We start from the raw sequence: 27942 nt of genomic DNA, 5'->3' as shown, positions 1-27942 counted from the left end.
AAAGGCACCACACAGCCATCATGACAAATAGCCATTGGTAACCTGGTCTTCCATGAATTCATCTGTTGGCTCTTCTTGAAGCCATCACAGTTGGTGGCCACCATTATATAATGTGGGAGTGGCCACCATCATTTAATATGCTGTTACCTGAATCTTCCAATATTTAGCATAAATAGATGGCCCTGGGTTCTAGTGCTATGAGAGATGGAGTGTGTGTGTGTGTGTGTGTAAAAACTCCCTCTCTTCCCACTTTCTTCAAAGGATGCATAATTTTATCCCTGAAAATCTTTTGTGGCAGTGGCATAAGCATCCAAAGTACTGCAAAGCTGCCAAATACTTACTTGACACAGCTGAAGTGGCCAATAGGTTTTGAGAAATGTATAATTTCATACTGCTGACTCAAATGGATGAAAGAGGAGTACCCCATCACAGAACAAGTATGTTCAAGTGTGTTTTTTTCCCCTCTGAGGCCTCTTAGAAGGATATAAAGATGTGAGTGTTTTCAAGGCTGTTTTGATTAAAGGGACGTAGAACATTAGGGATGATGATTAAGCTCAGCCAACTTCAACAATTTAAGTACATTACTTCTAAAGGTTTAATTTGGAAAATAATCCTATGATTGAACAGCCATGGTCCTCTTCTTACTGGCTGTTGTCAGCCACGTGACAAGTTATAAAGACAGTCAACAGCAGTGGTTCAGTGTGTGTGAAAAAAAGACACAGACAGACAGACATCATGACATGCTTTTCTTTCTTTCTTTCTCTCTCTCTTAAAGTAACTTTCGATAAATGCTGACTCCAAAAATCTAAACAACAGGAAAGGTATAGGAAGAATAGTAACCCATCAGATTGCAAAGATGCTCTTTTCATTTTGGTCCAGTCTTATCTATAAGATTCAGGTGTATTTGCTAGGGTTTTTTTTTTTACCATGACAGTACTGAAATGAAGGAAATGATGCCAAGGTGCCTGGTATATCTCAGGGCCAAATTACATGTTACATAGTTGTGGGTTCCTTTAAAAAACAACAACAGCAACTGAGGTTGCCATCAGAAATTGAAGAGCAGCAGGAAAAGGAGCCGATTACCCCTTTCCACCATTTCTGCACCCCCAACAAACTCCTTTCCCATGCAGCCCTGCTCTCAATCAGAGGATTAGACGGAAAGGGAAAAGATAAAGTAGAATATGCCTGGTTTGGGCCACAGATGCATAAGAAATTTCATTATGGCGCCCAGAATATGAAGCACTCAGTCAGCCATGTATGTCGAGTAGCTCAGCTGCTGGTAGCAGAGATACAGGCTTGACAAGTGATCGAGAGAGACTTATGCCCCTCCCTGCAGCTATGGTATTCAGTAAGCAATGCAGGCTTACAACAGACCTATTCAACAAGACCAGAAAATGTGTTAATCAGTTCTCATCATAGCAGTCAACTTTCAGAGTTGAAAATAAGGGATCAGCAGCCTCACCTGTCCCGGGGACAGTCTACGGGATATCTATCAATCTGGGATAGCAGCAGGAAGCAGCAGGAAACGGTGATGGAATAAGGGAATTTCCCACAAAAAAAGGGAAGGTTGACAGTTATGGTTCTCATAACAAGAGCAAATGTTGTTATCCTATCACTTTCATTAAAACAGGTCTCTGATTGATACAATATGCAAGACTCTTCAGTTAGGAAGTGGTTTATCCTGTCTTAAATGGAAGGGTAATCTGCATGTTTAAGACTTTTGTTCTGTGCCATCCCCAACCCACCAGACTTACTTCTGGCCATTAAGGAAGACCTGTGAATATTATTTAAAAGGTCATTACTGAACTTCCCTGCAGTGACAGAACTAAAATACTCCATATTTTGTAGCCTCTTAACAAACCTCTGATCCTGAGGTATTGCAGTTCACAAGTTTCCTGCCTCTAAACTAAAGACCCCAAAATCAAATCTGACAAGAACAGAGATATGTGCAGCTGGCAAAAAGTCAAACAGAAATTAATGCAGACTGACAAGGTGACAAGTTAAGCCAATTATTCCAAGTAGAATTTAAACAGAATGTTTGAATAAAATGTTGCAGTGGCAAGTCTTCAGGAACTCAGAGCAGCTTTTGAAAAGTGGGTTTATCCATGCATACTTGAGAACTCTCCAAAATTTGTTTCCACTTTAGTTAATTTTGAGAAAACCAGGCAAAATCACATTTAAAATTATAATCATATGCCTACACATAATCAGGAAGGAACACTGAAAAGCATCAAACCCAGCACTAATTTTCTAGAAAAAGAGCTGCCAAAACTCACCATGAACGCCCCCCTTGTTCTCTTATAATGGCGCCCACCTGAGAGGTGTTGGAACTGTGTTCCAGCTAGTTCCAGCTGGAAAAAAGCCCTGATCATATCCGAGAACATTTGGTGTATGATCTACAGCACAGAGAGGGTTTCCATTCACTGCTATGAGGAAGAAGGCTTGCAATTCTAAACATGGAATGTCCAGAAGGCAAGTTCCAAATTTGGTGGGACTTTCTTATTGAGTAAGCCTTTTTAGGACTGAGTTAGAAGATGCACAATCAACACAGGGTTTCTTTCCTTTTTACAGGTAACCCTTGAATTTTAAATCTGTATTGTGAGATCTGAAGAGATCAGATGTAAGATCTGGGAAAATGACACACGACTAAACACAAATTTTATAGGAGACTAATCACAAAGCAGCAATATTTCAGATTAACTCAAATTATCAACATTTCAATAAGGCCTCAGTCAGACAGAGCATTCACTTTGCTGCAAATGTGACAAACTAAACAGCTAAGAAGATAGCCAGGTCATAGGACAAGATTCAAAACAAGCATAGGCAAACTCGGCCCTCCAGATGTTTTGGGACTACAACTCACATCATCCCTGACCACTGGTCCTGTTAGCTAGGGATAATGGGAGTTGTAGTCCCAAAACATCTGAAGGGCTGTGTTTGCCTATGCCTGATCCAGAATAAGACTTGTATCCAGCGCTGCATGAACGGCATTCCACTCCCACAATGGAGCTTCCCCTTTCTTCTCCCTGCATGCTTCCAAGAACTGATCCAGGGGGACCCTTGACACTCTGAAGCAGATTTTGAAGGTGTGGGAGAGGCCTGCAGGCGACTGCAGAGGAAAGGGACATTCCATTGCACAAGAAGAAGTCTGTTGTGCAAGCAAACAGCAGCATTTGGAGTTCACACAAGCCACCTTATTTACAACCCTCAGAGCAAGATGACCAGATGATGATGTACTTCAGCTCCCATCAGTCTCGACCAGCATGGTCATAATGATAAGAGTTGTATTCCATCAACATCTAGAGGGCTACAGATTTCCCATCTCTGCAGCAGAGCATACCACTGAAGCACATCTGCATTCCATACAGAAGCAAGATTAGCCCAAAATCTAAAACTCCACTCCAAATACTAATGGCATTTATGATGTCTGTAAGGAAAAAAACAACAGCAATAAAAACTTTGTGTTGCTTACTAAATTTATTACTATACATGCACCAACCAAGTCATTTTATTGCCAGAAGCTAACTTCTCAATTCATAAGTGCGCTATACGAGACACCACTAAAAATCACACTGTGGATAATTCCACAACACCACATTTAAACTATGGAAGTTATACCACACTTAAGTTACTGCAGAGAATATAAATGAAAAAGGCAACAGTGGCAGTGAACATTCTTAAGATCACTTAATTAATCTTTTGAGTGATGTAATAGACAGGTCAGTATTTTCCATTTTCCACTTTATTTGATGCTGTACATGGCAAGGACATTCCATGATAGTTGATTCATATTAGAGATAGAAAATACCACATATAACACAAAAATGTTCCCATAATCCTGCAAAAGGAGGTAGGGCTATTTTTCCTTTTAATCACCCAACTTACTCGGAAAAAGATTGTCTGTTTGGGACAAACTTGTTAACCATAAGCTTCAGAATGACAATTTTAAAATATACTATATGCTCCAGTGAGGCAACTTCGGTGTGAATTCCTGTGAGAAGTATTTGCATAGCGAAGAGTCAGAGATATTTTTAAGTGTGATAGTACATGGAGTCTTCTGTGACAGAAAGCTGCTCACACGCCTCTGATGAAGCAATGGCAACTAGTTTCCATTGCTGTTATACCACATATTAATGCCTGTAAGTCAGGGATGCAGCTTTCCAGATGTTTCTCAACCTACCATCAGCCCCAGTCAGCATGCTCAATGGTCAGGATGACGGAAGTTACAAGTGAAGTTCCCCAACTCTGCTGAAAGACTGTAAAAAGTGGCTCTCTGTTTACATTTGGTTGTATACCAATACTAGTTGTCGTTCATCCCACAGGTTTGTCAAGTTCAATAATTGCTGATTTTCCCTTCTGGAAGTATACCCTACTACACAGACCCTAAACATGTTTACTCAGAAAGCAATCCCATTATTGTAATTGCGTATGCTCAAGGGAACCAGGGATGGTCTGGGAACAGCTGATGCCGCAGCAAAGCAAGAACAGACCTCAACAATAAACCACACAGAAGATCACACAGGAGCAGAATAAACATTATTAAAATTGTGCATGCTCTGGACTACAAGCTCTCATTTAAGATAAAACCCACATATTAAATGTAATATTAGGAAGCAGCTGCTTGACCAGCCACAGCTTGAGCACACCTGTGGCAAAAAATATTTTAACAGAAGCGTCAACAATACATAGTACACCCTTGCTTCCTACACAGATCTTGAAAATGTAAACACCTTTATCAGCTCAAACTTGCTGCTGCTCATGAAACATTATGCTGTATAGGTGACTCTAGACTCTGAATATTAACACAAATTTCAACCATGAACAGCAGACAGGTAACTTCAAGGAACCACCCCCAGGTTCCAGTTTCAACAATACAATAGGCATGAACACCTACAGGGTCACCTGTCCCACCTCCAAGAAAAAGATGACATGTTTCACTTCAGCACAGCAAGAGGTGCAGAGCAGGGGTAGAAAGCCATTTGTCCGCAATAATACACCATTGTCTGAGCTTCGAATGAAAACCCGCTGAAAGACCATTAATAAGGCAACCTCAAAGAGATTTATTTAACAATGAAATTATTTCAAAGGGCTCCGATTTCCACTGAAACAACTCAGATTTGGTAAGTTTTCCCAGCCTCCAAAGCAGTTACTATTTCAGGTTGAACAACTAGCAAGCCTTCATTGTTTGAAGAGACCAGCTTGTCTTAGAAGTTACACATGGAGTCCAAATTAAACTGGGAGGGGGAATAGGGCAGAAGGGGAGTTTCTCAGCTATAAAAGCCTAAACTGATCTTTTACTTATGTGCCTGGCCTTTGGAGAACACAACAAGGCTATTCTCAGTTGTGATACTTGACAAATACCTTTAGTAAGTTAGGGTGTGGTGTCCACTCATATTGCTAAAGACTGCATGGAGATTTCAGTTTGCCTCAAGCTTATCTGCAGGGGCATTCATTACCTCAGATGTCAGCAGTGTTTGGGGAACAAAGGGAAAATTTGGCTCAGTTCATGTGGTAATTTCAGTACCACAAACAGTTATCTAACACAATGAAGGGCAGGTTTCCATCAATGTGGGCTGATATTATCATACTTGCCCAAGGCTAACGCCAAATGCCCCAAAACACACATACCACATTGCTCTGTAAGAGAGGATCTACCATCTTGGATTTCCTCAATGAAATCCCAGAGCCAACCTTTGGCCTATGTCAGGGATATCAAACCCTGTTGGACTACAACTCACATCCTCCCTAACCAATGACTATGCTTGGGGCTAATAGAGTCCAACACATCAGAGGGACACATTTTCCCTCTGAGTACTGACCCTATATAGGTCAATGGAGTGGTTCAGACAAATAGGCACCAAGATGCCAATTACTGGCCTATACCTCCTTGAGCTTATTATACTAAATTTCAGTCAACAGCGACATATTGACCTTCAAAGAAAAGGAAATGACGAGCAAGATTTGTCTTGACCTGCTACCAAAGAAATAAAAAGCCACCTGGAATCAACAATAGTCAGAGGGGAAATCAAGCCCCCTCACAGAGGTTTGCCAGCCTGCCATACTGTAGTCCCAGAGCACCTGTGCAAACAGCACAGCCTGCCAAAAAAGTATCAGGTACTTGAACAAAAGCAAACCTTTCTGAAATACCTCCAGCCAACAACCGACATAGCAAGGCAATGCTGACCAGGGGCATCGGAAGAACAACAGGAGTCCTAACAACTTACTGCTTGCTTCACCGGCGAAAATTAAAAACGAAAAACAAAAACCAGTTACCTGCCCCCCCAGGGCCAGATCTCAATGCTGGCAACCCCCCCAAGAAAATACCCACAACAACCCACAACTAATTCGGCCAAGGTAAAGTCCAAACTTCATCTACTACCCACAAAGACCCTCCTCCCCACACTTCTGGCAGACACCAGAAAAAGACCCCACATAATTCTCAAGGCCCAGCGCACCCAAGTGATGCCCCCCTACACGCTTTCTCAGCCCATCGAGAGCACCCTTCCACCAACCCACTGCAACACCCCCACTCCGACCAGCTTTCACGCCCCCTAACCATCATACCAATGAATCCCTCCGACGCCCGCCCTGCAAGGCACTCCCCGACCAGCCTAGCCCTTTCTTTCCAGGATCCATGACAAAGCTCAGAGCAGTCTAATATTTGCACACCTTCCAGCATGGAGTCCAAGCCTCAACTCCACCCAACGCCTGTCCAAGGGAGCTTCTCCCTCTCCCCCCCCCCGGAAAGCACCCCCCCTTTACCTGGCGTCCCCGCCCCGCTTTCTTTGCAGCCTCAGCCCCGTCCCGTCCCCCCGCCCAGGCCCCCCGCTCACGGGAGGGGAGGGCCGCGTGCAGAGAAGCCAGGCTGAGCCTTACCATGCAATGTCCCCCGACGCGCCCCAGCTCCTCCTTGCGCCGGCGCCGCCGCCACCTCTCCTTCCTGGATACCTCCGGCAGGGGGGGCGTGCCCGCCGGATATGCAAATCACAAAGGAGGCGTGGTGCATCCCTTTCTCCCCCCCCCCCCAACTCTGCCGCTCGTGAATAATTCATCGCGCTCACCGCTACCCGCCTAGCCAATCGGGAATCAGCAAACCTCTGCCTGCATTCGTCTCACTTTGCACCCGGCCAATAGAAATTGGCGCGCGAGAGGGGGGGTGGAATCGAGATCAAAGTAGGCTAATTCCAGTATGACTATCTTGGCTTCTTAAGACACCGTGGTCACACCCCATATCCGCCGAGTTCTAGGCGCACCTATCTTGCTTTTTTCCGGTGGCATGACAGTTCTAATTCTTGATCATGACCAAATGTCTTTTGTTTCCTCTTCTCTCTCTTTTCCACACATGATACTTGTGATAATTTCTAAAGGTGTTGCCCTGTTATCTCTGTTGCAGCAAAAACAGCAATTTGTGCCGCAATTTATGCCACAATATATCTCCGAGTAGTCTTTAAGATGCCACAAGGCTGTTTATAATATTTCTGATGGTAGTAGAGTTTATACTGCTTGCTGTGTGTGGTGGCAGGATCTGATCAAGCAATAAAACAAGCCACATCTTCTGCTTGTTTACGTTAAGAGCAACCATATTGAACAGTAGTATATTAAACTTGCCTCAGAGAATATCATGCTGTAGATTAAAGGTACTGTGTTCACAATTATGCTTGGAAGGGAGTCCTTTAAGAGGATCTGACCAGTTTCTTGCTATTGTTTCTGAAGGGGAAGCACTGACATGACAATTATTTCAATATATGCTTCTCTCAGTAAGCCTGGTTGGAGCAGAAATAACAAACTGCATTGATTCAAATGACACGTGTGCCACAGTTGTATACAGGCTGCTGATAGAGCCTGAACATGTGACTTGCTTTGTAAATAAGCACACATAAATGCATATATTTGCAAGGCTAAACATGGTAGTAGTACTGTTAGGGCAGGATTTGGGGGCAGAGGTTTAAGGCCCCATTCAACAAAATAAGCAGGAGAGTCCCCACATACACAAAGAGGGGTTATCTTGCCACATTTTGAAGTAAATTAAAACACAGGCCCCCTCAGAAACACCCTTCCAGAGAGTACCAGTGCTACCTTACCTCTAAAGCAATGGCCACCAGCCTTTTGGGGTCTCTGAGTCACATTCAACCTGAGTAAAGTGTCATGGACCTTCCCTCCCCCCACTAACCAAGCACACACTGCAACCTGTTCTATTGGCTACAATAAAATGCGTCTTTCATGGCTAATTTCAATGGGTGAAAGGGAAGGAGACCCCTGCAAGTGCCAAAGGCGGCCACTGTGGGCATATGTGCACCTATAGATGCAATATTGGCCACCCCTAATCAAAAGATAGGGATGCGGGTGGCGCTGTGGGTTAAACCACAGAGCCTAGGACTTGCTGATCAGAAGGTCATCGGTTTGAAACCCCGCGACGGGGTGAGCTCCCGTTGCTCGGGCCCTGCTCCTGCCAACCTAGCAGTTCGAAAGCACCTCAAAGTGCAATTAGATAAATAGGTACTGCTCTGGCAGGAAGGTAAACGGCATTTCCGTGCGCTGCTCTGGTTCGCCAGAAGCGGCTTAGTCATGCTGGCCAAATGACCCAGAAACTGTATGCCAGCTCCCTCAGCCAATAAAGCGAGATGAGTGCCACAACCCCAGAGTCGGCCACAACTGGACCTAATGGTCAGGGGTCCCTTTACCTTTTAATCAAAAGATGTGCTATGTAAGAGAATTAAGTCCAGAGTCTAAAATTGCCTAACTGCACCAAAAGTAAATTTCAAGGTTGCAAGTTTTGGAAAAGGAAGGTGTGATCTAAAACAAAATTCCTGATCTAGCAGTTGTGAAAGTGATCTTTTTTATTTGTAGTTGATAGTCTTTCAGCCCTCAATAAAACACTCAACTTTCAAATATTATTCACCATTAGCACAAACAAACAAGAAACCCAAAAGCCACGTTGCAGCAATCAAATTACTTTTGTTCATTGTTCGGAATTGCCCAAGCCAATTGGCTTGTGATTGAGTTACGATGCCACAAATCAGAGGCTGGAAGACGCTCTGTGCAAAACTAGTGCTAAACAGCAGAAAAAGAAAAAAACAACAAGTGAACAGATTTAGTTTCAGCTGAATGACAAAGATTGTGAATTCAGCCTCAGGGGATTTTCTGTCTCTTTCATCTTGGTTTCCCCCCTCCAGCAAACAACTCTGGTACTGTGAAGCCTGGCTACAAGGAAGGCTGAAACTGAGTCACCTTGCCACACTCACCTTTTTGTGACACTGTTCAGATAACAACACATTATTAAGCAGCAAGTAACTGGAAGCTCCAGAATTGCTACTTATTTTTTCTGCTATTCTTTTCCTGGTTTCATCAGAATTTTGGTCCATATATCCCTGAAGGCTAGCAAATGTCATTCTGTCACCAAAACAAGGGATATTAGCATCTGGGTTGGCAAGACACAGTGATGTTAGTGGCTCCTGCTGGACTGGCTGCAATAAATGGTAGTCCTTCTGGCATATTTTAAGGTAGATGGTTTTGTATTTTCGTACTGTACTGTCGGGAAATCATTCCCTGATCAGCCAAGTATAATGGGTGGCTCTCAGACAGGGATAAAATAATGAAAATGGACTGGATGAGTGGCAGAAATGTAGTGCTTATTGTCTCCCAACAATTTTGTATAAAACTCTCTGCTGGCATGAAAAAAACATAACTTTGGGACATTGTCCGACAACTTTGCGCATGTGTGGAGAAGTAGACCATTAGAGGTAGCTGGAGTGCTATTATCCATCAGTTACCTAATGGAAACAAAACTGCTGTGATTTTGTGATGTACTATCCTGGAGTCCAGAGCAGGGATTGACTAGTTTCCCCATTATGGTCTGCAGATTTCAGAAAGCCACCTTTGATAATTGTGAACTGCAACACAGCATCATAGTCAAAAGTTCTCGTTTCTTTCCACGAGTTCTCCCCCTGCAGTGGTTTGGTATCAGATCAGGAAATCCTTTGGACCCTCAGAAACTCAAGCCAGAAAAATCTCCTGTGAATTCATTGAGGCATACTTCTAAATGAACACGGTTAGGTCTGGGCTGTAAAGCATTTTCTGTGTGGGAGTCCTGGAAGACCTGCTTCCTGCCTTGCAGGCCTTTCTCCACCTGGCCTGGGAGGCAAAGGCCCTGGAATTGACTCCAGCTATAAAAGATGAGCCAAAGAAGCCAGAGATCATCTTGGCTAGGCATAGGCAAACTTGGCCCTCCAGATATTTTTGGGACTACAACTCCCATCACCCCTAGCTAACAGGACCAGTGGTCAGGGATGATAGGAGTTGTAGTCCCGAAACATCTGGAGGGCCGAGTTTGCTTATGCCTGATCTTGGCTGTCTCTTAGGGCAGTGCCAGGCCTTCGACCCTGAGCTTCCACAGCCATCATGAACCGCCTTTTGCAGGAATGGCAGCAACAGCAGCATATATGTTCTATTCTTAAGAGAGTATTTTATTCTCTTGTTCACTATTCTGTTTTAAATATGCATTTTATATTGACTTCCTTTAGAAATGTTTTCTTTTGAAATGTTTTAAGATTTTTTTTGTTAACTTTGCTGCATTAAATGCATATACCATTGTTGATTTCCTTTGTAATGTATTCTTTTGAAATGTTTACAATAATATTTCAGTTGCTTGTTCATTATGTTTGAAGGTATAATTTACATTTGACTTTCTTCAGTAATGCTGTATTCTGGATTGTTTTATTTGCGGTTTTAGTGTGTTGCAAACCACTTTGAGATTTTTTCTTAAACATATAAAGTAGTATAGAAATGAAATGAAGAAGAATAATGCTGCACAGAACATATCTAGAGGCTCTCTAGCCCACTCTTCTATAGGAAATCAGGGTGTTCCGCCCTCTGACAGCTCAACCTGCATAATCCAGACAGGGTGATAGCCACATTGGTCAGTAGAGCTACTCCAGAAAGAACTCATTTTCAGCCAGCCATCCAAATGGGTGGAACAAATACACTTTAAGAGAACAGAGGGCAAGGCTTGCTGCTTAATGTTGACATCATATAAACATGATGGTATTTGGGTTGTGTTAGGGTTACTGGTTTTCTGTTATAGCATACACCATGAAAACTTTGGTCTCTGTCTCCCCTTATACTGAAGCACTAGGACAGCTCTGATCATAGAACTAGTGTCTCTTCTTTCAGGTAACTATGACTGGGTAGGCCAAGCTTCTAAATGCCCAACAATTTTCGGTTGCTTCTCTCTGTCTTGGGCACAAAAGAAATGCAGTGCATTCTGGGAGATCATTTGGGAATCCACTTGTTAGCAAATGCTGGCAGTAGTAAACTGCAAACTACTGCCAAGTAAGAAAGCCCTGAAGTATTTGACCAGAATGCATTAACTGCTGTCAATCATATTTTGCCTAAGAGAAATGCACTATATGAAAGCACCCTAAAAGGACCACAAGACACTGTATTAACGTAAACCTAATTGTTATTTTATTGCTTTAGCCTCCACACTTGGCCAAAAAAACCCAACCTTCATAAACAAAACTACCTCTAAAATTTCTTAGGAAAAAACACACAGGCCCTTTATTTTTGATAACTGCTTTCTGGCTTCAACGACTGTAGCAAGTTCATAGGCAAAAAAGAGGCAGAAATTTGGTATCTGGAGAAGAGAAAACTCCATAGCAGCAAGGGTTATAAATAAACTTTGTAATACAGACAGTTAATTCTCAACAGGGAATATCAATTTGCATCCTGGAGAGAAGCTGTAAAGCAGAAGTATGGCAGCCCAGTAATAATGACTCCAGCTCTGAATAATTAAAGGTTCACTAACTTTATGGAAATAACACACACACACAAACTGGTGGTGTCTTTTTCCATGGACTCTCTGCAAGATCTCCGTGTTCTGTAGTTTCCTTTCCTCTGGAAGATCATTGCTGTTGAAGACGGTGGGGAAAGCACTTGAAGAATCATCTATCTGCCCAACCACAGAAGACTATTCTCAGGTTTTCACTGGCTGTTCTGTGACTACAAAGAACATGATGCAATAACACAGGGAAAAACAGTATGGTCCTCCAGATGTTAGATTACAATTCCCATCAGCCAGAGCCTGCGAGGTCAATGGTCAGAGATGATGGAAGTTGCAGTCCAACAACATTGGCTATCCCTGCAGTAATGGCTTGCTCTGCGTCACTTGTTGAATCACTGATACTGAATGTTGGTTTCTAGAGTTTTTGTTTGCCAAGGCTTCCAGATGGTACAAGCAACATTATTTATCATGGAAACACTTCCCTGGCATCAAATAACAAACAAATCATTCCAGATTGGCAGAGCCACTATGCCATGTCCAGGCAAAAACGAAACAAAATACATTTGCGCGTTTCTGTCCAGAAATGTTTGTTTTGTTTGAATTACTCTTTGCTTTTATGAAATGGGCAGGCTCTTGCTGCATGAAAATTGCATCTATTGGCGACCCAAGGTAGGTAGCTATTAAATTCTATATAGTCCTGAGTAATATTTTGTATAAAACACACACCAGTTCCAAAGATGTTTCCTGATGTGACAGCAGGAACATCAGGGATGAACATCCACAGGCAGCTTGAATTCCTTGAAAGAGTAGAAAGAGATGTCTCCATTGTCTACTAGTGCAAAGACCACTGTGACATCTCCACTTTGGCAAGCAAGCTGCTTCACTGCCCTCAGGGATGGGATCGGCTCATCAAACCTATGAGAGAGAGAGAGAGAGAGAGAGAGAGAGAGAGAGAGAGGGAGGGAGGGAAAGAGATATGCTTATCCTTTCTCAACAGCAAACGTGCTTGATTTTCTGAAAAAAAGACATCCTGGATAATCTAACTTGGAGCAGGTTGGGAAACTGATATTCCCATGATCTAGCTGTCTGGCGACATATGTAAATTCCTGGGAATCTAGTACAGTGGTACCTCAGGTTAAGTTCTTAATCGTTCCGGAGGTCTGTTCTTTACCTGAAACTGTACTTAACCTGAAGCATCACTTTAGCTAATGGGGCCTTCTGCTGCTGCTGTAACCTGAAGCATATGTAACCTGAAGCGTATGTAACCCGAGGTACCACTGTACTGTATTCAGTGGGGGGCAGGGAATTTCAAGTCCTCATGATTAGGGACAGAATTTTGTTAACCATGCAGGTAAGTATTGGCTAAAGCAGTGGTTTTCAACCAGTGTGCCTTGGCAGTCAGGGCCGTCTTAAGCATACCCGGTGCCGTGGTGAAAAGCTCCCTCCGGTGCCCCCCCCTTTCCCAGAGCCGGTGCTGCCGGCGGGGCTGGAGGAGGCGGGCAGTGGCTGGAGGGCGACTCCTCTGGCGGGGAAGAGGCAGAGGCTGGACACAGCACCTCCTGGCTCAGCTGGCTGCTTCGTGCCACAGTGGCCATGGCAGACGGAGGCTCCAGGCACGGTGCTGCTTCGGCGTGGCATGGCGGAGGTGGCGAGCTGATGTCGGGAGGTGCTGCATCCAGCCTCTGCCTCTTCCCTGGTGCCCTCCAGAACTTGGCGCCCCGCGCCACTAGCCTCTATGAGTATGACGCCCCTGATGGCAGTGCAGGTATGCGCTCTGCTGCTGGGGGCTGGCCAGGGGGTGCTGGTCGCCAGGAGCTGAGGCGGCCTCGGAGTAAACAAGCAAGTGGGTGAGGAAGCCCAGTCAGTCAGTTCGCCAGCCCTTGCTGTTGGGAATGGACAGGTAAGTCACAGGCCCCTGTGGGGCAGTGTGAAGAGGCACCTCTCTTTCGGGCAGAGGGGGCAGCTCAGAAACCAGGGGCGGCAGCAGCGGCTGCTCAGAAGAAGAAGAAGAAGAAGAGTTTGGATTTGATATCCCGCTTTATCACTACCCGAAGGAGTCTCAAAGCGGCTAACATTCTCCATTCCCTTCCTCCCCCACAACAAACACTCTGTGAGGTGAGTGAGGCTGAGAGACTTCAGAGAAGTGTGACTAGCCCAAGGTCACCCAGCAGCTGCATGTGTAGGAGCGGAGACGCGAACCCGGTTCACCAGATTACTAGTCTACTGCTCTTAACCACTACATCACACTGGCTCTCAGAGGACTCCCAAGGAGATGGGAGAGGAGAGGAGCCTAAAGGAACACTCCACAAGGGAGGGTGTTCAAAAAAGGGTGAGGGGCTGCCAGCTCTGCAGGCAAGGGGTGACATAACTGGGCTCCTGAACCCCACAGGGGTGCCACAGAAAGAATGTAGTTGGTCAAGGGAGCCGTGGACTCAAAGAGATTGAAAACCTCTGGGCTAAAATATCGGCCACAGAACCAGAAAGTATAGAGGGGGCTAGGGAATTCAGCAGCTGGGATTCAGAGTCCTCACATGGTCTCCACAACCAGGTTCCTGCCCCAAATCAAAGAACACTACTAACAAGACAGTCCTTGTGTGTCTCTTGGGTTGGTGGAAGACTCTCTTACACCCACACCTGGACTGCAGCAGGAAGCTGCCCAGCTGGCATGAACTCCTCTCTAAATGCGGGCATCCTTGTTGACTGACTGCGGAAGAGTTCCACTTTCTCAGCATGTACATTGCTTTTAAGGACTTCAAACCGTTCAACTACAGTACTCTAAAAATCCATTGTTAATGCAACCCATTAGAGCTAAAGCTTTCACTTTTTTGAAGGAAGACTTAGGCTCTCTCCATAACAAAACTGTAAGCTAAATTCTTTAACAGATTAGACTATGTAACTTTGCTGATCAATAAACTTATGAGTGCCTAGTACCTCCGAACACACATCCGGGCGTAGGGCTTCCCAGGGTCATTCTTCTTGAAGCTGGAAGCCACATCTGCTTGATACACATCAAAGTCAATCTTCATATCCCTGGTATCGTTCTGCAGTCTGTTGAGGAGGTTAGTTATCAGTACAAAGCTTGAAAGGTCTCCTGTACCCACAGAGAAGTACCAGAGGAGGGAAAAACAGGAAAGCACATCTTTAGCTACAGCATATTTTGGCAGGATCTAGAGTGGAATTAAGGGAAGGGGACCCATAACTTCTTAAGGTGTTAAAAGAGTTGGCTGGGAGTTGAGAGTGGGCGTCATAATGAGGCCAGGGAACTCAGGAGGATAGCAAAGACACACTCTGAACTTCCAGTTTCTGATACTTTAAAACAGGCATGGCCAAACTTGGCCCTCCGGCTGTTCTGGGACTACAACTCCCATCATCCCAAGCTAACAGGACCAGTGGTCAGGGATGATGGGAACTGTAGTCCCAAAACAGCTGAAGGGCCAAGTTTGGCCATGCCTGCTTTAACAGATATCCAGATTAATTCCACAGCTAGGTAGGTTAGACATTAGCTTTTAAACAGACAGCAGTGTTTCCCCGGGGCTCTGAAATCCACCTGCCCAACCACCACACATGGCAGATTTCATTTGCACGCTCCCAATTAACACCAAACAAGCCTCTAACTTAATTTTTGCAGTCGTTACACAACCCAGAATTACAAAGCTTCCCTATCAGATACGGAACCACAGGCTCTGGATTTCAGTATTCCAAGCATTGCCACCGCCTGAGACTCATGAGCGAGAGCGTCTCACAGAGGATGTTCTCTACTGACAAGGATGAATGGCAAGCAGATAAATCTGAACTGAACTTGCAACTGATATCCTCCCATTTCTATGACTGGAAGAAGCAGGGACATTCAGGTACACACTGCACTTTGCCCATGATTATTAGTTTGTTTGGATGTTAGTCCTTTGGTAAGCACGTGTCTGGCACATAATTTAAAACAGCATTCGAAGTTCATGAGCTGCAAACAGTAGGTTTGTTTGGGTAGGCAAACAAAGGCCCAGGGGCCGGATCCAGCCCAATTGTCTTCTAAATCCAGCCCGTGGACGGCTCAGGAATCAGCATGTTTTTACATGAGTAGAATGTGTCCTTTTATTAAAAATGCATCTCTGGGTTATTTGTGGGGCCTGTCTGGTGTTTTTACATGAGTAGAATGTGTGTAATTATTATTATTATTATTATTATTATTATTATTATTATTATTATTATTATTATTATTATTAATACCCCACCCATCTGGCTGAGTTTCCCCAGCCACTCTGGCTGGCTCCCAATCGAGTGTTAAAAACAATACAGCATTAAATATTAAAAACTTCCCTAAAAACGCATCTCTGGGTTATTTGTGGGACACAGGCATTCATTCATCCACCCCCCAAAAAATATAGTCCACCCCCCCACAAGGTCTGGGGGACAGTGGACCAGCCCCCTGCTGAAAAAGTTTGCTGACCCCTGTGAGTCTAACCAACTGAGCTATGTTTCAATTTAAAATCAGGAGTGAAATATTTTAAAGTCAGTATACAAAGTGTAGAATAGCTGCTAACACCTAGAACCACAGAGAGAGATTAAAAAGCATTTGGCCAGCTTTCTAGTTTTGATACTTACAGAGATGCCTCATCCAGGATATGGGAGGGCTGGAACACACTGATCTGCTGGAGCACACTCCCTAGTGGGGAGGACACAAGAGAGGTCTGGATTAGGGGCATGCATTCTTCAAAGATCTTATCTGCCCTGATTAGGCATTCTATTCATTATGACCACCCCACCCTCCACTCCAACAAAGCTATACGCACCTTCCTCTCCTTCTGCCCAGAGGATCTGTGGATGAGAACACTTGTATGCAAAGACAATGAAGCAATAAAATGCAAATTCGGAAAACAGAAAGAGGGTGGTAAGCATGTACTGTACTGATTTTCTCAAAGTACAAGAAGGTTTTCCAATTGAAGTAGAGGGGATGCCAGGAAACCGGGAATTATGTTCACACGTGGTGGGGGTGTACATATGTACACATATATATATATATTTTTGCAAAGGGTGATTAAGGAGATAACAGAAATCACTGGGTTAAAGCTGACCCAAAGTCCAGAGGTAGCACTATTATCAATTTACAATGGAGTGGAAGTTTCACAGGCTATGAAGGACTTGCTCACAAATTTATTGACAGCTGCACAAATTATTACAGCTAGGAAGTGGAAGGGAAAGAAGAATATAAAATGGAAGAATGGTAAAAAAAAAAGGGTGTGTGGGATATAGCTATGAATGATAAATTAACATGTGCCATTAAGGTAAGACGGGGAATATGCAGGAGAAATGATTTTGAGGAGATATGGAAAGTGTTTGTAGAATTTCTACTGTTAAAATGGAAAGGGGTCAAACCATCACAAGAGGTGTTGAAATTTTGGGAGGTTGGATAGTTACAATGGAATGGTCTCGGTGGTGGGGTGCACATTTTTATTCTTATTAATTTATGATTATTAAAATAAAATAAAATAAATACTTTTTTTTATTAAAAAAAGTGAAGTAGCTGGGCAGTGGGGGAAGGCACAGAAAAAGATGTGATGAAGGCAATATAAAGGGGGAAATGACAAACTGGGTTACCAAGCTAGTAGACAATCTGCCCCACTGGTTCTTGCCACCAATTGCATCACATCCCTGGAGGCATCAGCTTGAAAGGTGCATGCAATGGACAGTTTCTTGACCTGGTCCTTGGCCTGTTTGGGAATATCATCCCTCTGAAGGAGTTGCTCCATCCAGAGGACTGATGTAAGAACTGCCCTTCAGGAGCCTCTGGGGAAACCTGAATTCTAGCCCATCGCCCTACCTCAAAAGGGATCAAAGCCTCTTTTCAACAATACCTGTTGAAAGTTCTTGGTCTGGCTTCACAAGCGGGGTGACCGCCTGCTCCCAGAGGTGTGCAGGGCGGTTCCGTTCCTCCCACCGCCTTCTCTCTTTCAGAAGCGCCTTATACTCTTGCCACGTGGAGCAGCGCCGGACTTCTCTATCCTCGTTGATGCTGCTTTTGTACCTGCTCTCCCACTTCAGCTGTTCCCGCTCCTTGCGGGTCAACCTCTCGTGCTTCTGGTTGAGCTTCCTGCGCCAACGGGTCGCATCAACCTCCCGGGCCGTTACGTTCTCCGGAAGGAGCCTCTTATCAGGCTCTGCCAGGAGGGTCTGCGGGCAATCGGCACCCATGTTAGGGAAAGCAATAGTGGTGTAATCCCAGCGGGAAGGAGCGACGTCGCTGCGGTCCCCACGAAAGGTCTTGCTAGACCTCTTCTTGTCATCTTGAGCACGAGCTGGAGCTTCTCTTGGGACGCTACAAGATGGGGTTGACTCCACAACTGCAGTTTTAGGATCTGAAGCCTTTGTGCTTTCCTTGGAAGAATCATCGGACGTTGGGTGCCTGAAACTCTCGTGATACCTCCTGGTCTTTTGGGGCGACTCTCTGCATTCCTGAGACTTCTCTGATGCTTTGGGTTTCTTGTCTTGTGACAACCTAATCAAAGGGGAAAGGGACATAAATTATATTATATTAATTTATTATTAAAATGTATATACCACCCTTAATCTGAAGATTTCAGGGTGCTTCACAAGATTAAAAAAAGGATAGAAGCACAAAATTAACACTTAAAAACAAAACAAAAATCCCCCTAAACAAACTCATTTAAAAGGCTATAGAATATTAATCAGTTAAAGGCCTGGTCGAAGAGGAACATTTTCTTTTTCTTTAATTATTTTTAAAAAATTATTTCCAAATTATTACAAATCAAACCAAATTACCGTATTTTCCCGTCTATAAGACATCCCCATGTATAAGATGCCCCCTATTTTTGAGGACTGTCATCCTTTACTAGTCGTTAGTCCATTCTTGCAGCTGACCTTTCCCCCCCTTACAAACAGTGCCTTGGTTACATCTTATAAATATAAAATCCATTTCACATGTGTAGCCCTTCAAAAACATTGTAGTTTCAGACCTGATGTGCTGGGAGAACTAATTGCTATCTTCCCTTATAACACTTTCGCCTGGCACCTAAAGATGTATAATGAAGGCCCCAGACAAATAAAACATGGGCATGTTCCTTTACCATCAAAAACTACCAAGGTCACAGTATTCGAAGGAATCCATTAGGCCCCACCTGTTATCTAATGCAATAACCGCTATTATTGAGTTCTTGACTCTTTTCACTGACGCGGGTAGAACTGTGGGTTAAACCACAGAGCCTAGGGCTTGCCAATCAGAAGGTCGGCGGTTTGAATCCCCATGATGGGGTGAGCTCCCGTTGTTCGGTCCCAGCTCCTGCCAACCTAGCAGTTCGAAAGCACATCAAAGTGCAAGTAGATAAATAGGTACCGCTCTGGCGGGAAGGTAAACGGCATTTCCGTGCGCTGCTCTGGTTCGCCAGAAGCGGCTTAGTCATGCTGGCCACATGACCCAGAAGCTGTACGCTGGCTCCCTCGGCCAATAAAGCGAGATGAGCGCCGCAACCCCAGAGTCTGTCACGACTGGACCTAATGGTCAGGGGTCCCTTTACCTTTACCTACCCTTTGGGAATGGGTGCAAAACCTGCAGGCTTCCAGATGATGTTGGGATACTAAGCTCCCATCTGCCACAGCCAGCATGGCCAATGATTAGTGATGATAGGAGCTGGAGTCCAGCAACCTCTGCAGGGCACCAAATTGGCCACCCCTACATTGTGGCAAGTGGCAAACATGAAAGGTGCTGGGGGGACAGGACAGAAATAGAACTGAAACATTTCACAGTATTCAGTAACATGCCCACCTAGGGCTAGCCAGTCAAGGGCACCACTCCCAGCATCTGTATGGTTTTACCGAGGGCTGGAGCTCCTCCGCCTCTTGCTGCGGCTTCTCTCTGTGCCCTGGCAGTGGCTATCCAGATTCAGCTGCCTCTCATATGGCGTTGGAACAGTGCTGTGGAGTTAAAAGGGGAATCAGAAGATGGTATTAAACTCTGAGTAGGTTGGCTAAGATTTACAAGACAGAAGCAGATAAGTGCTGGAAGTGTAAAGAGGTGGAGGGAACATTCTTTCACAACGTTCTACCGGGACACTGAGGTCCAGCACCGAGGGCCTTTTGGCAGTTCCTTCACTGAGAGAAGCCAAGTTACAGGGAACCAGGCAGAGGGCCTTCTCGGTAGTGGCACTCACCCCGTGGAATGCCCTCCCATCAGATGTCAAAGAGAACAACAACTACCAAACTTTTAGAAGACATCTGAAGGCAGCCCTGTTTAGGGAAGCTTTTAATGTTTGATGTATTACTGTATTTTAATATTTTGTTGGAGTGGTTTGTTGTAAGCCGCCCATAGTGGCTGGAGAAGCCCAGCCAGATGGGCGGGGTATAAATAATAAATCATAAATTATTATGTGGTGGACATGTAAAAAGGTAAAAGAGGATTAGGAAATGATCTATGATGAACTGAAAAAAATAAATGTTTCAAATTACTTTCCTCCCCAAAACCAGAGTCCTTTCTGCTGGGGATAACCCAGACTGAAATCCCCAGGGGTCAGAAAAGGTTATTCATGTACGCAACAACTGCAGCCCGTGTTTCGTTAGCCCCAAAATGGAAAGTGAGCGAGGTCCCAGCTCAAGAGGATTGGCAACTCAAGTTGACAGAATATGCACAGCTTGCAGATTTAACATACAGAATAAGAGAGCAAGGAGAACATACGTTTAAAGAAGATTGGAAAACGTTTATTGAGTATATGGAAAATAAGTGTGTACAGCTGAAAACGCTGGCAACATTAAGATAAATTCAACAGTGTTAATAATTCTTGATGGATGTAATAGTGGGAAATTTATTTGAATGGTTATTGTAAAATACGCAGGGATGCAAGATATGTAAAATGAACCATGGAAGGAGAAGGAGGAAATCATTGGATATTTTAAAGTTTGTAAAATGTTTATTTGAAATTGTAAAACAGAAAATTTAATAAAAATTATTATATAAAAAGGGGAATCAGAGAACAGAAACCAGGACATGCCATTCACTCTTAGCTGCAAAAGCCTTTTTAGCAACGCAGAAATGATGATAGGAAACCACCCTTCCTCCTGGTTATCAGCTCTTCACCTGATTAATCCACAGACTCATTTGAAATTGAAGGAAGAAGTGGGAAGCAAAATCCATATACAGGTCTCATGACTGACCCAAAGGATAGGAAGGTATGCACTAACCTTGGGAGGTTGGGATGTGAAAACAGAGGGAGGGCGAGAGAGATGGAAGGAACCAACATGCAATGCTAAGGGGGTGCCTAAAGGAAAACCTTGAGAAGGGTGTTCTAAGGGAGGGAGAAAGACCACCATCAAACAATTACCTGGGACGGAATCTCAGAACGATGTAACCCAGTCTTTTCAAGTGGCTGAATACCTTAAAACAGGGATGAAAATGAAGTCTGACTTTTGTGTCCTTTCAGGATCATACAACAAAACTTGAATCAACATTACCCATGACGGAAAGCCATTCTGCTCAGCTGCTGCTATTGCCTCTCCAGCAGAGGTGTGTAGGGGTAGGTGTGTGTGTGTGTGTGTGTGTGTGTGTGTGTGTGTGTGTGTGTGTGTGTCTGGCAGCACCAACAGTTTGAAACTCCCTACCTATTGAGATCAAGCAGACACCTTCACCCCATTCTGCACCTGCTAAAAACATTCTTGTTTAGACAAGCCTACCCAGATACTTAGAAAGCTGAGGTAATTTTAATCGGTTTTAGTATTTTAACTTTAGTATGTTTTGAGGTTGGGTTGTAATTTTGCTTGATTTTAGCGCATTATCTTTTTGTTAACTGCTTTGAGGTGTTGTTGTTGTTTTTACAATCAAGCGGTGTATAAATTTTAGGAAATAAAATAGTAACAATAAAAATCTGTATCAGATCTATGTCGCCAAAGGCACATTTATCATGTAAGCTTTTCCAAAACACATTACAAAACAAAAACAATATTTGCAGAGTGATCGTGACTCATTTTGCTTTGCATGTTAATGCTTTGCCACCCCAAAGCACTTATTCTTCTTCTTCTTCTTCTTCTTATTATTATTATTTACAAGGAGAGTAGCTCACAGCCTGTGCTGCAGCACCTGGTAAGACGCCAGAGAGGCTTGCACTTCTCTTCCAAACATAATCACAGGCACCATTCACCCTTGTGGAGAATGCCACAAATCAGCTGAGGAGCCCTTATGCCAACATATACCGCCAGACTCACAGATCTTAACTTCCCATTATGGAAAAGAAAGAAAAAGAGGAGGTGTATACACTCTCTCTCTCTCTCTCTCACACACACACACTTTTATAAAAAGTAATTTAAAAAAGGGGGGTTATAGAACTATCAGATACCACAGCAGATATTGTTTATGCTTTCATAGAATATTGAAGCGTGAAAAATATTTTAAGTCTCCTCTGTTATTTAACAGAAAGCCCAAAACACTGGTAGTATACTGACACACATCCTTCGCTGCCAGAGTAAATGCATCTGCTAAGTATATTGTGGTAACCAATTTGGCACAGGGCTATTTGCTTTGAACTTCCACACAACTCCCAGTCCCCAGGGAATGAGAGAAACTCCTTCCATCACTCAGAAACTAAATACTTCACCAACACAGGTTGATACGTCTCCAAATGTGGTTCTGTGCTTGCTGCAGAACTCTCGCCATTTTCATTCATTCTGATTCAGTGCCGTACGTGTGAGCTTGGGCTTTGTCGGCTTTTCCATGAGATCGATACCTGCAGCCAAACCCAAATCCTGAGACATACCTGGTACTTCAGCAGGCTCACTGTCTTCTGGGATAGCAGATTCTCATAGGCTTCCTGAACTGACATAGGCAGGCCTCTGTAGAACAGCTGAATAGATCCCTAGAAGACAGGAGCATAACATTTAGGAATTAAAGCCTGCATAAAAACTCTGTGGGGACCATATTCTGTGGTCTCAGGAGCCAGCCAGCCGGCCCATTTTAACTCAGAAGTACACTGCTTTTTTCTTTAACCTTCCCTCTTGGGGATTTAGGGCAACAGCATGTATTGAGGTGGAGAGCAGAGGGTATGTCCCACTTGGGCTGAATAGGATCCTTAACATCTATTGCAAGAATGTTTTGGGGACCTGGTCCAATCCCAACACATGCACCCAGGTGCTTAGAGATCCATATGCACAGGTATACACTGCCTACCCTTTACAAAGAACAAGGGCAGCTTTCCCCAACCTTAGGTATTCAGATGTTATTGGGATGACAACCCCCTTCATCCCTGACCACTGACCATGCTGGCTAGGAGTGATGAGAGTTGGGAGTCCAACTGGGGAAGGTGACACTAGTGTAACAGAGTCTGCTCTCAGTCTGTGCCAAGAAGAACAGGGGCAAGCAGGCCATGGAAGCAGCAGAAAACAATGGAGAAAACTGCAACAAGGGTATATTGACCCCTTCTCTTAGAGCACCATAAAAACACAAAGGGGCAATGCCAGCTATTTTCTAAGCACAAGGTATCATCCTCTCCTTACTTCAGCTAGGGTGGAATACGGCATTAATACAAGGCATGGTTTGTTACATCAGTTCCTCTTAGCAGTGCACAATTACCCCTCTGCACATTCTGCACCCTCCTTCCCCCTCTGTCCCCATCCTACTCCCGTGCTCCACAGATAAACGTGCATATTTGCAAACGGTCATCATTTATTCTGCAACAGGTGGCTTCATGGAGCTTGAGACCTTTCTGCGAGGTGCTGCAGGACAAATGAGGAGGGGAAGGCAGCTGCCCGTGCAAAATCCCACTCGGCACTTGATAAAAACATGGAATCAAAATTTCTTAAGCCTGCAAGCCCAGTCTACTTACACATTCCAGGAGATACAGGGCTTCTTCTGGATGCAAGCATTGCTTTCCGTGCTCTGCAAAACCCATAGTATGCCAAAATTTCCCCTGGCAAGAAAAGAAAATGTGAGTTGTTAGGATTAGCTCTAGACAGATACACAAGCCTTCAAAATGGTTTTCTGCAAGGTAAGGCATGCACAGAAAGGCTGGATCCTTTAAGGAAAATATTCCAGACTCTCTCCTATACTTTGTGATGTAGTCATATCCTCTCCATCAGGCTTTTGGCTATATGTAAGAGGAGAACCTGATCTGTTGCCCTGTGGCATGAATTGCAGGTGAGGCTTGAGGATGTGTCACCTTCTACCTTTTATGAAAGCTGCTGTTTGAGAAGATTACAGTGGGGCACAATCTACCTTCCACATCTCTATTTAAGGATACCCATAGCTTCCCCATCTAGATCTCTGCATGACAGTTCTTGTAGCTATGCAGCTCTATATTATTTACTCAGGCTACCTATCCATGTCCCATGCTTCAATTGCAGTGGCTGCCTTCCTGCCTTATCTTTTGCTTACAGGCATAGGCAAACTCGTCCCTCCAGATGTTTTGGGACTACAATTCCCATCATCCCTGACCACTGGTCCTGTTAGCTAGGGATGATGGGAGTTGTAGTCCCAAAACATCTGGAGGTCCGAGTTTGCCTATGCCTGGCTTAGAATGCCACAGGGAAGCAAGATGTGGATGAAACTGGGAGGAACTGGGGGTGAAGCATGTAGATTTCATGAAGCCACCCGCCACCCCCTCATCATCTAAGCGCTGCACTGGCCAGCCCCGTCAGAGAAGCTGCTCTCCAGGGAGAGTAGCAGGTTCCAAAAGCAATCCAGCCTCTCCCAAGCTGAACACTGCAAAAGCACCTTCCACACTGAGCTGTGCAAGAAGAAAAGCCATACCAGGCAAGGCCTAGACCCCGATCCAAACTCCACTCTGTGTGGTGGGGTTGTTGTTTTTTAATTTGAAGGCAGGCTCTGTAGGGACGCTACATAATTAAAAAAGAGCAAGAAACAACAGCATAAAGATGAACAGTGCGACTTACAGCAGGGGTTTTCAGCTCGACAATACCTTCCTGGGGCTTCCACTCAGCTGCCACCAGACTTCCCCTACAAAAGAAGTTTAAATAAAATTATATCCTGTTACCTTAACTGAAAAGGGGTTAAGAAACCATTTTAGTCTTAGCTGGAAGTACAACCTTTTGAAAAAAGATCAGGGGGCAACTCTTGTTATGTAAAATCCTTATGTAAAAACAGCTTCTTCTGTATCCAGCCTCAAATTGCCTTGCAAAGAAATCAGGAACTGTGAATCTACATTTTTAACGCATTCAGTTATTTCACTGTATACATGCTTCTGTCTCTCGATCTGCAGAATAGGGCTGACAGTGCTCATCAGTCACAGAGGCAGCACTATACTTCCCTATAATGGCCTGGCAAACGACGTTTGAAGCTTCTTTACCCTCTAAGTCAGGCCAGCAGTTTAAAGAGTTTGAGACCAGTCAATCTGTCAGACTGTCTCTGCCTCCTTGGACCTGCACACCCATACAAAGCTCATCATCCAATGCTTGTTCCATGTCCTTCAAACTCATCATTGCCTGGGACCTGGGACAGAACATTTTCCGTGCAGTAACCCTGGCTCTGAAACAACCTCCCTAGATGGGTTTGTGTAGCTCATTCTCTCTTGTGGTTTTTAGGCTTACACACATGCATGCACAATGTGGTTTAATCTCTCCCTGGCGTCTGAATGCTTTTCTAAAAACGACAGTTTTAATTGTTGATTGTTATTGTTCTATTTTATTGCGGTATTACACTACGTACAACCGCTCCACACGCTCTTCCTCCAAAAGCTGCCAGTGTTCTTCCCGGCACTGGCGCAGCCTCTCCTCTTGCTCTTGCGATCCATCGGGAAGGAAATCCTTCTGGCCATGTGAGCGCTGAGGGACCTTGTGATCACGTGTGCGAGCAGACAGCAGCTCTGCTGGGCTGTAAGCAAAATTAAAGAAGGGCAACCACTCAAAAACCCAGTGCTATCAACACAAAAGGGCCTTGCAGCATCAGGACAGGGGCCCTCTGCTCTAGCATCCTGTTCCCCACAGTGGCCAGTTATGGGAAAACCACAGAGCATAATACAAGGGCAATCTGGAGCCCTCCAGATGTTTTGGACCCCCAACTCCCATCCAGCAGTCCAAAACATCTGGAGGGCTCCAGGTTGATAAAGGCCGGGTCTACTGGATCACCTCTATCCACTCGCCTACTTACTCTCAACTTACTCCATACGATAAATGAGGCAGGGCTTATCTTTGCAGGAGACACACTGCTTCAGCAAAACTTGTGACTTCTATATGCTTGCTAACTTCAAAAGTGCTTTCTAACAGTTTACCTGAAGTTATGCTAACCAGTCAGCAATTTCTCAGGCCCCTTTTTAAAGAATTGTCATTACAAACCTCAGACCTAGGGGACAAGTTACATATTTTTGTCAGGAGACCTCCCATTTTCTGGAATAACTTTCTAAGATGCCAGCCATACAAAATTAGTAGAGCCAGTCCACCCAGCACTGCACAAAATCACTTAAAAAAGAGAGAGCCACAACTAAAAAAAATTAAACCCTGGGAAACCGGAAAGGTGTTTCCCAATGCAATCCCAAAAGGCTGAAGCCAACGTAAAATATGAGCACTTCCCACATCTGTATGATTTAATAACTTTCAGGCGGATATACGAGTAAAGGCTTAGGAATTCGTTTCCTGCCACCACGACACGCCTCGTTTACTTTCTGCAGCGGAGCTCCTTCTTAAAAAGGGAGCGCCCAGAATACGGGATCCAGGACGGACGGACCAAGAGGAGGACAGGGCGGAGCCCCTTGCTGCCGCGATCGTGTCTCCTGCAGCTAAAGTTGCGTGCATTCACGTGTTGTTGTTTTCACAGCATTGGCTTATAACTCTCCACTACCCGCGTTCTCCGGGCTGCAGCCTCGCACTTCCGCCTCTGCCCGAGCCGCAGGCCGCCGCGCCCACGTGGCCGTTCACCCCGGGGGAAGAGGGAGCCCCGACCGGGCGCTGGGCGGCCCCTATAAGCTCGCTCGCATCCGCCCGCCACGCACCTGGCCCGGGTTACCTGAGCAAACGGCGACCCTCAGCAAGACGTAGCTCAGCATCCATGGATTCCACTCGCTCCGCCCACTTGGGCCCTCCGACTCTTTCCCGCTCTCCTTCCCTGGGTCCTAGCGCCGGAAAGGTTTCTGGCGAAGCAAGGACGCTTCTCCTCCGGGTCTCCAAACCGGCGTGAAAAGCGGAACAACGACGCTCACACAAGACTGCGGGAGCGCGCACATACGCGCACGCAACATCTTTTGGGTGGGGAGGGGGCAGGTGCATTTTCAATAGGAAACCGTCAAGGGTCCAGATCTGGATCGGGTTGCTGTGCAGGAACGTTGCTTTTCCCCCCTTCAATACATCAGTGCCGGATTTACGTATAAGCTAAACAAGCTATAGCTTGTGGCCCCACTCTCTTGGGGGGGGGCCCAAAAAAATTAAAGGAAAAAACACACTGGGTGTATATTTTCAAAATAATAATAATAATATATATATATATTTATACCCCGCCCTCCCCAGCCAAGGCCAGGCTCAGGGCAGCTAACAACCAATAATAAAAACAAGTTGAATGAATACAACTTAAAAACAAGATTAAAATACAACATTAAAACATTAAAATGCAGCCTCATCACAGGAGGAGAAAGGAAAAAAGAAAAAAAGAAAGGGGGATAAAAACAAATAAAATAAAACCTACATATAGCAACAGTGTTTTGTGTTGTGTATGGACCTATTAGGTCCATAAATTACCATATAGCATATATTCAACACAAAACAGTGACAATTTGTTGTTGGCAAAGGACAGCTAGACCTATAAAGGGCCCCATTACCTTCAGTAGCTTAGGGCCTCATCAAACCTAAATCTGGCCCAGCACATAATAGAACGATAGAATTGTGGAGTTGGAAGGGACCCCAAGGGTCATCTAGTCCAACCCCTGGAAAAGGCAGTAATCACAACTACTGTAAAGCATCCATAACAGATGGTCATCCAACCTCGGCTTAAAAACCTCCAAGGAAGGCGAGAGTACTTACTAAAAAGTTCATTCCAGCATGCCAACCTACTCTGTCTCTAGCTCCACCCAACCAAATATCCTCCCTCCTGTTCTGCTCCAGTATCACCCATATATACACACTGGCTCTCTGCTATGATGTTCAATGGAACATCCATGTTCAGAGGCAGCATACCTGTGAATTGGAGATGAATGTTGCAAGGTGTCAGTCTCAGTGCTAACTGCTGCCCCATGTGG

The 27942-nt window shown here is 44.7% G+C and overlaps 2 protein-coding genes across 11 annotated transcripts in view; both read right to left on the bottom strand.

The window, feature by feature from the left end:
* The window catches only part of LLGL2 (LLGL scribble cell polarity complex component 2), a 70736-nt gene extending 63721 nt beyond the window's left edge, over positions 1 to 7015 (bottom strand). For 3 of the 8 annotated variants that reach the window (XM_083487360.1, XM_083487361.1, XM_083487362.1), the window contains exon 1: positions 6877 to 7015. In XM_083487360.1, the coding sequence (XP_083343486.1) occupies positions 6877 to 7006 (130 nt within the window). In that variant the 5' untranslated portion in view covers positions 7007 to 7015. Of the gene's footprint in view, positions 1 to 6669 lie in introns of all 8 variants that reach the window. The other 5 variants (XM_083487365.1, XM_083487366.1, XM_083487364.1 and 2 more) reach the window with 4 other exon arrangements.
* A 4425-nt stretch (positions 7016 to 11440) lies between these two features.
* TSEN54 (tRNA splicing endonuclease subunit 54) lies at positions 11441 to 26819 on the bottom strand. Of its 3 annotated transcripts, XM_083487382.1 has the most exons (12): positions 26721 to 26798; positions 25428 to 25592; positions 24656 to 24719; positions 23590 to 23673; positions 22525 to 22623; positions 21100 to 21152; positions 19601 to 19699; positions 17626 to 18266; positions 16376 to 16436; positions 14711 to 14827; positions 12506 to 12694; positions 11441 to 11997 (listed from the first exon to the last, which is right to left on the bottom strand). In XM_083487382.1, the coding sequence occupies exons 1-11, from the start codon at positions 26762 to 26764 to the stop codon at positions 12544 to 12546; spliced, it is 1578 nt and encodes a 525-aa protein (XP_083343508.1). In that variant the 5' UTR covers positions 26765 to 26798; the 3' UTR covers positions 11441 to 11997; positions 12506 to 12543. The 3 variants fall into 3 exon arrangements, 2 of the variants coding, with proteins under 2 accessions (XP_083343508.1, XP_083343509.1); XR_014522105.1 differs by having other exon boundaries at positions 11441 to 12694; positions 14711 to 14870; positions 26721 to 26794; XM_083487383.1 differs by having other exon boundaries at positions 11441 to 12694; positions 26721 to 26819.
* Positions 26820 to 27942: the final 1123 nt, after the last annotated feature.

This window comes from Podarcis liolepis, assembly GCF_965112155.1.
Source record: "Podarcis liolepis genome assembly, chromosome: 2".
Lineage (NCBI taxonomy): Eukaryota > Metazoa > Chordata > Lepidosauria > Squamata > Lacertidae > Podarcis > Podarcis liolepis.
Note: the sequence above shows the minus strand (reverse complement) of the source record. Positions and strands in the feature narration are given on the sequence as shown.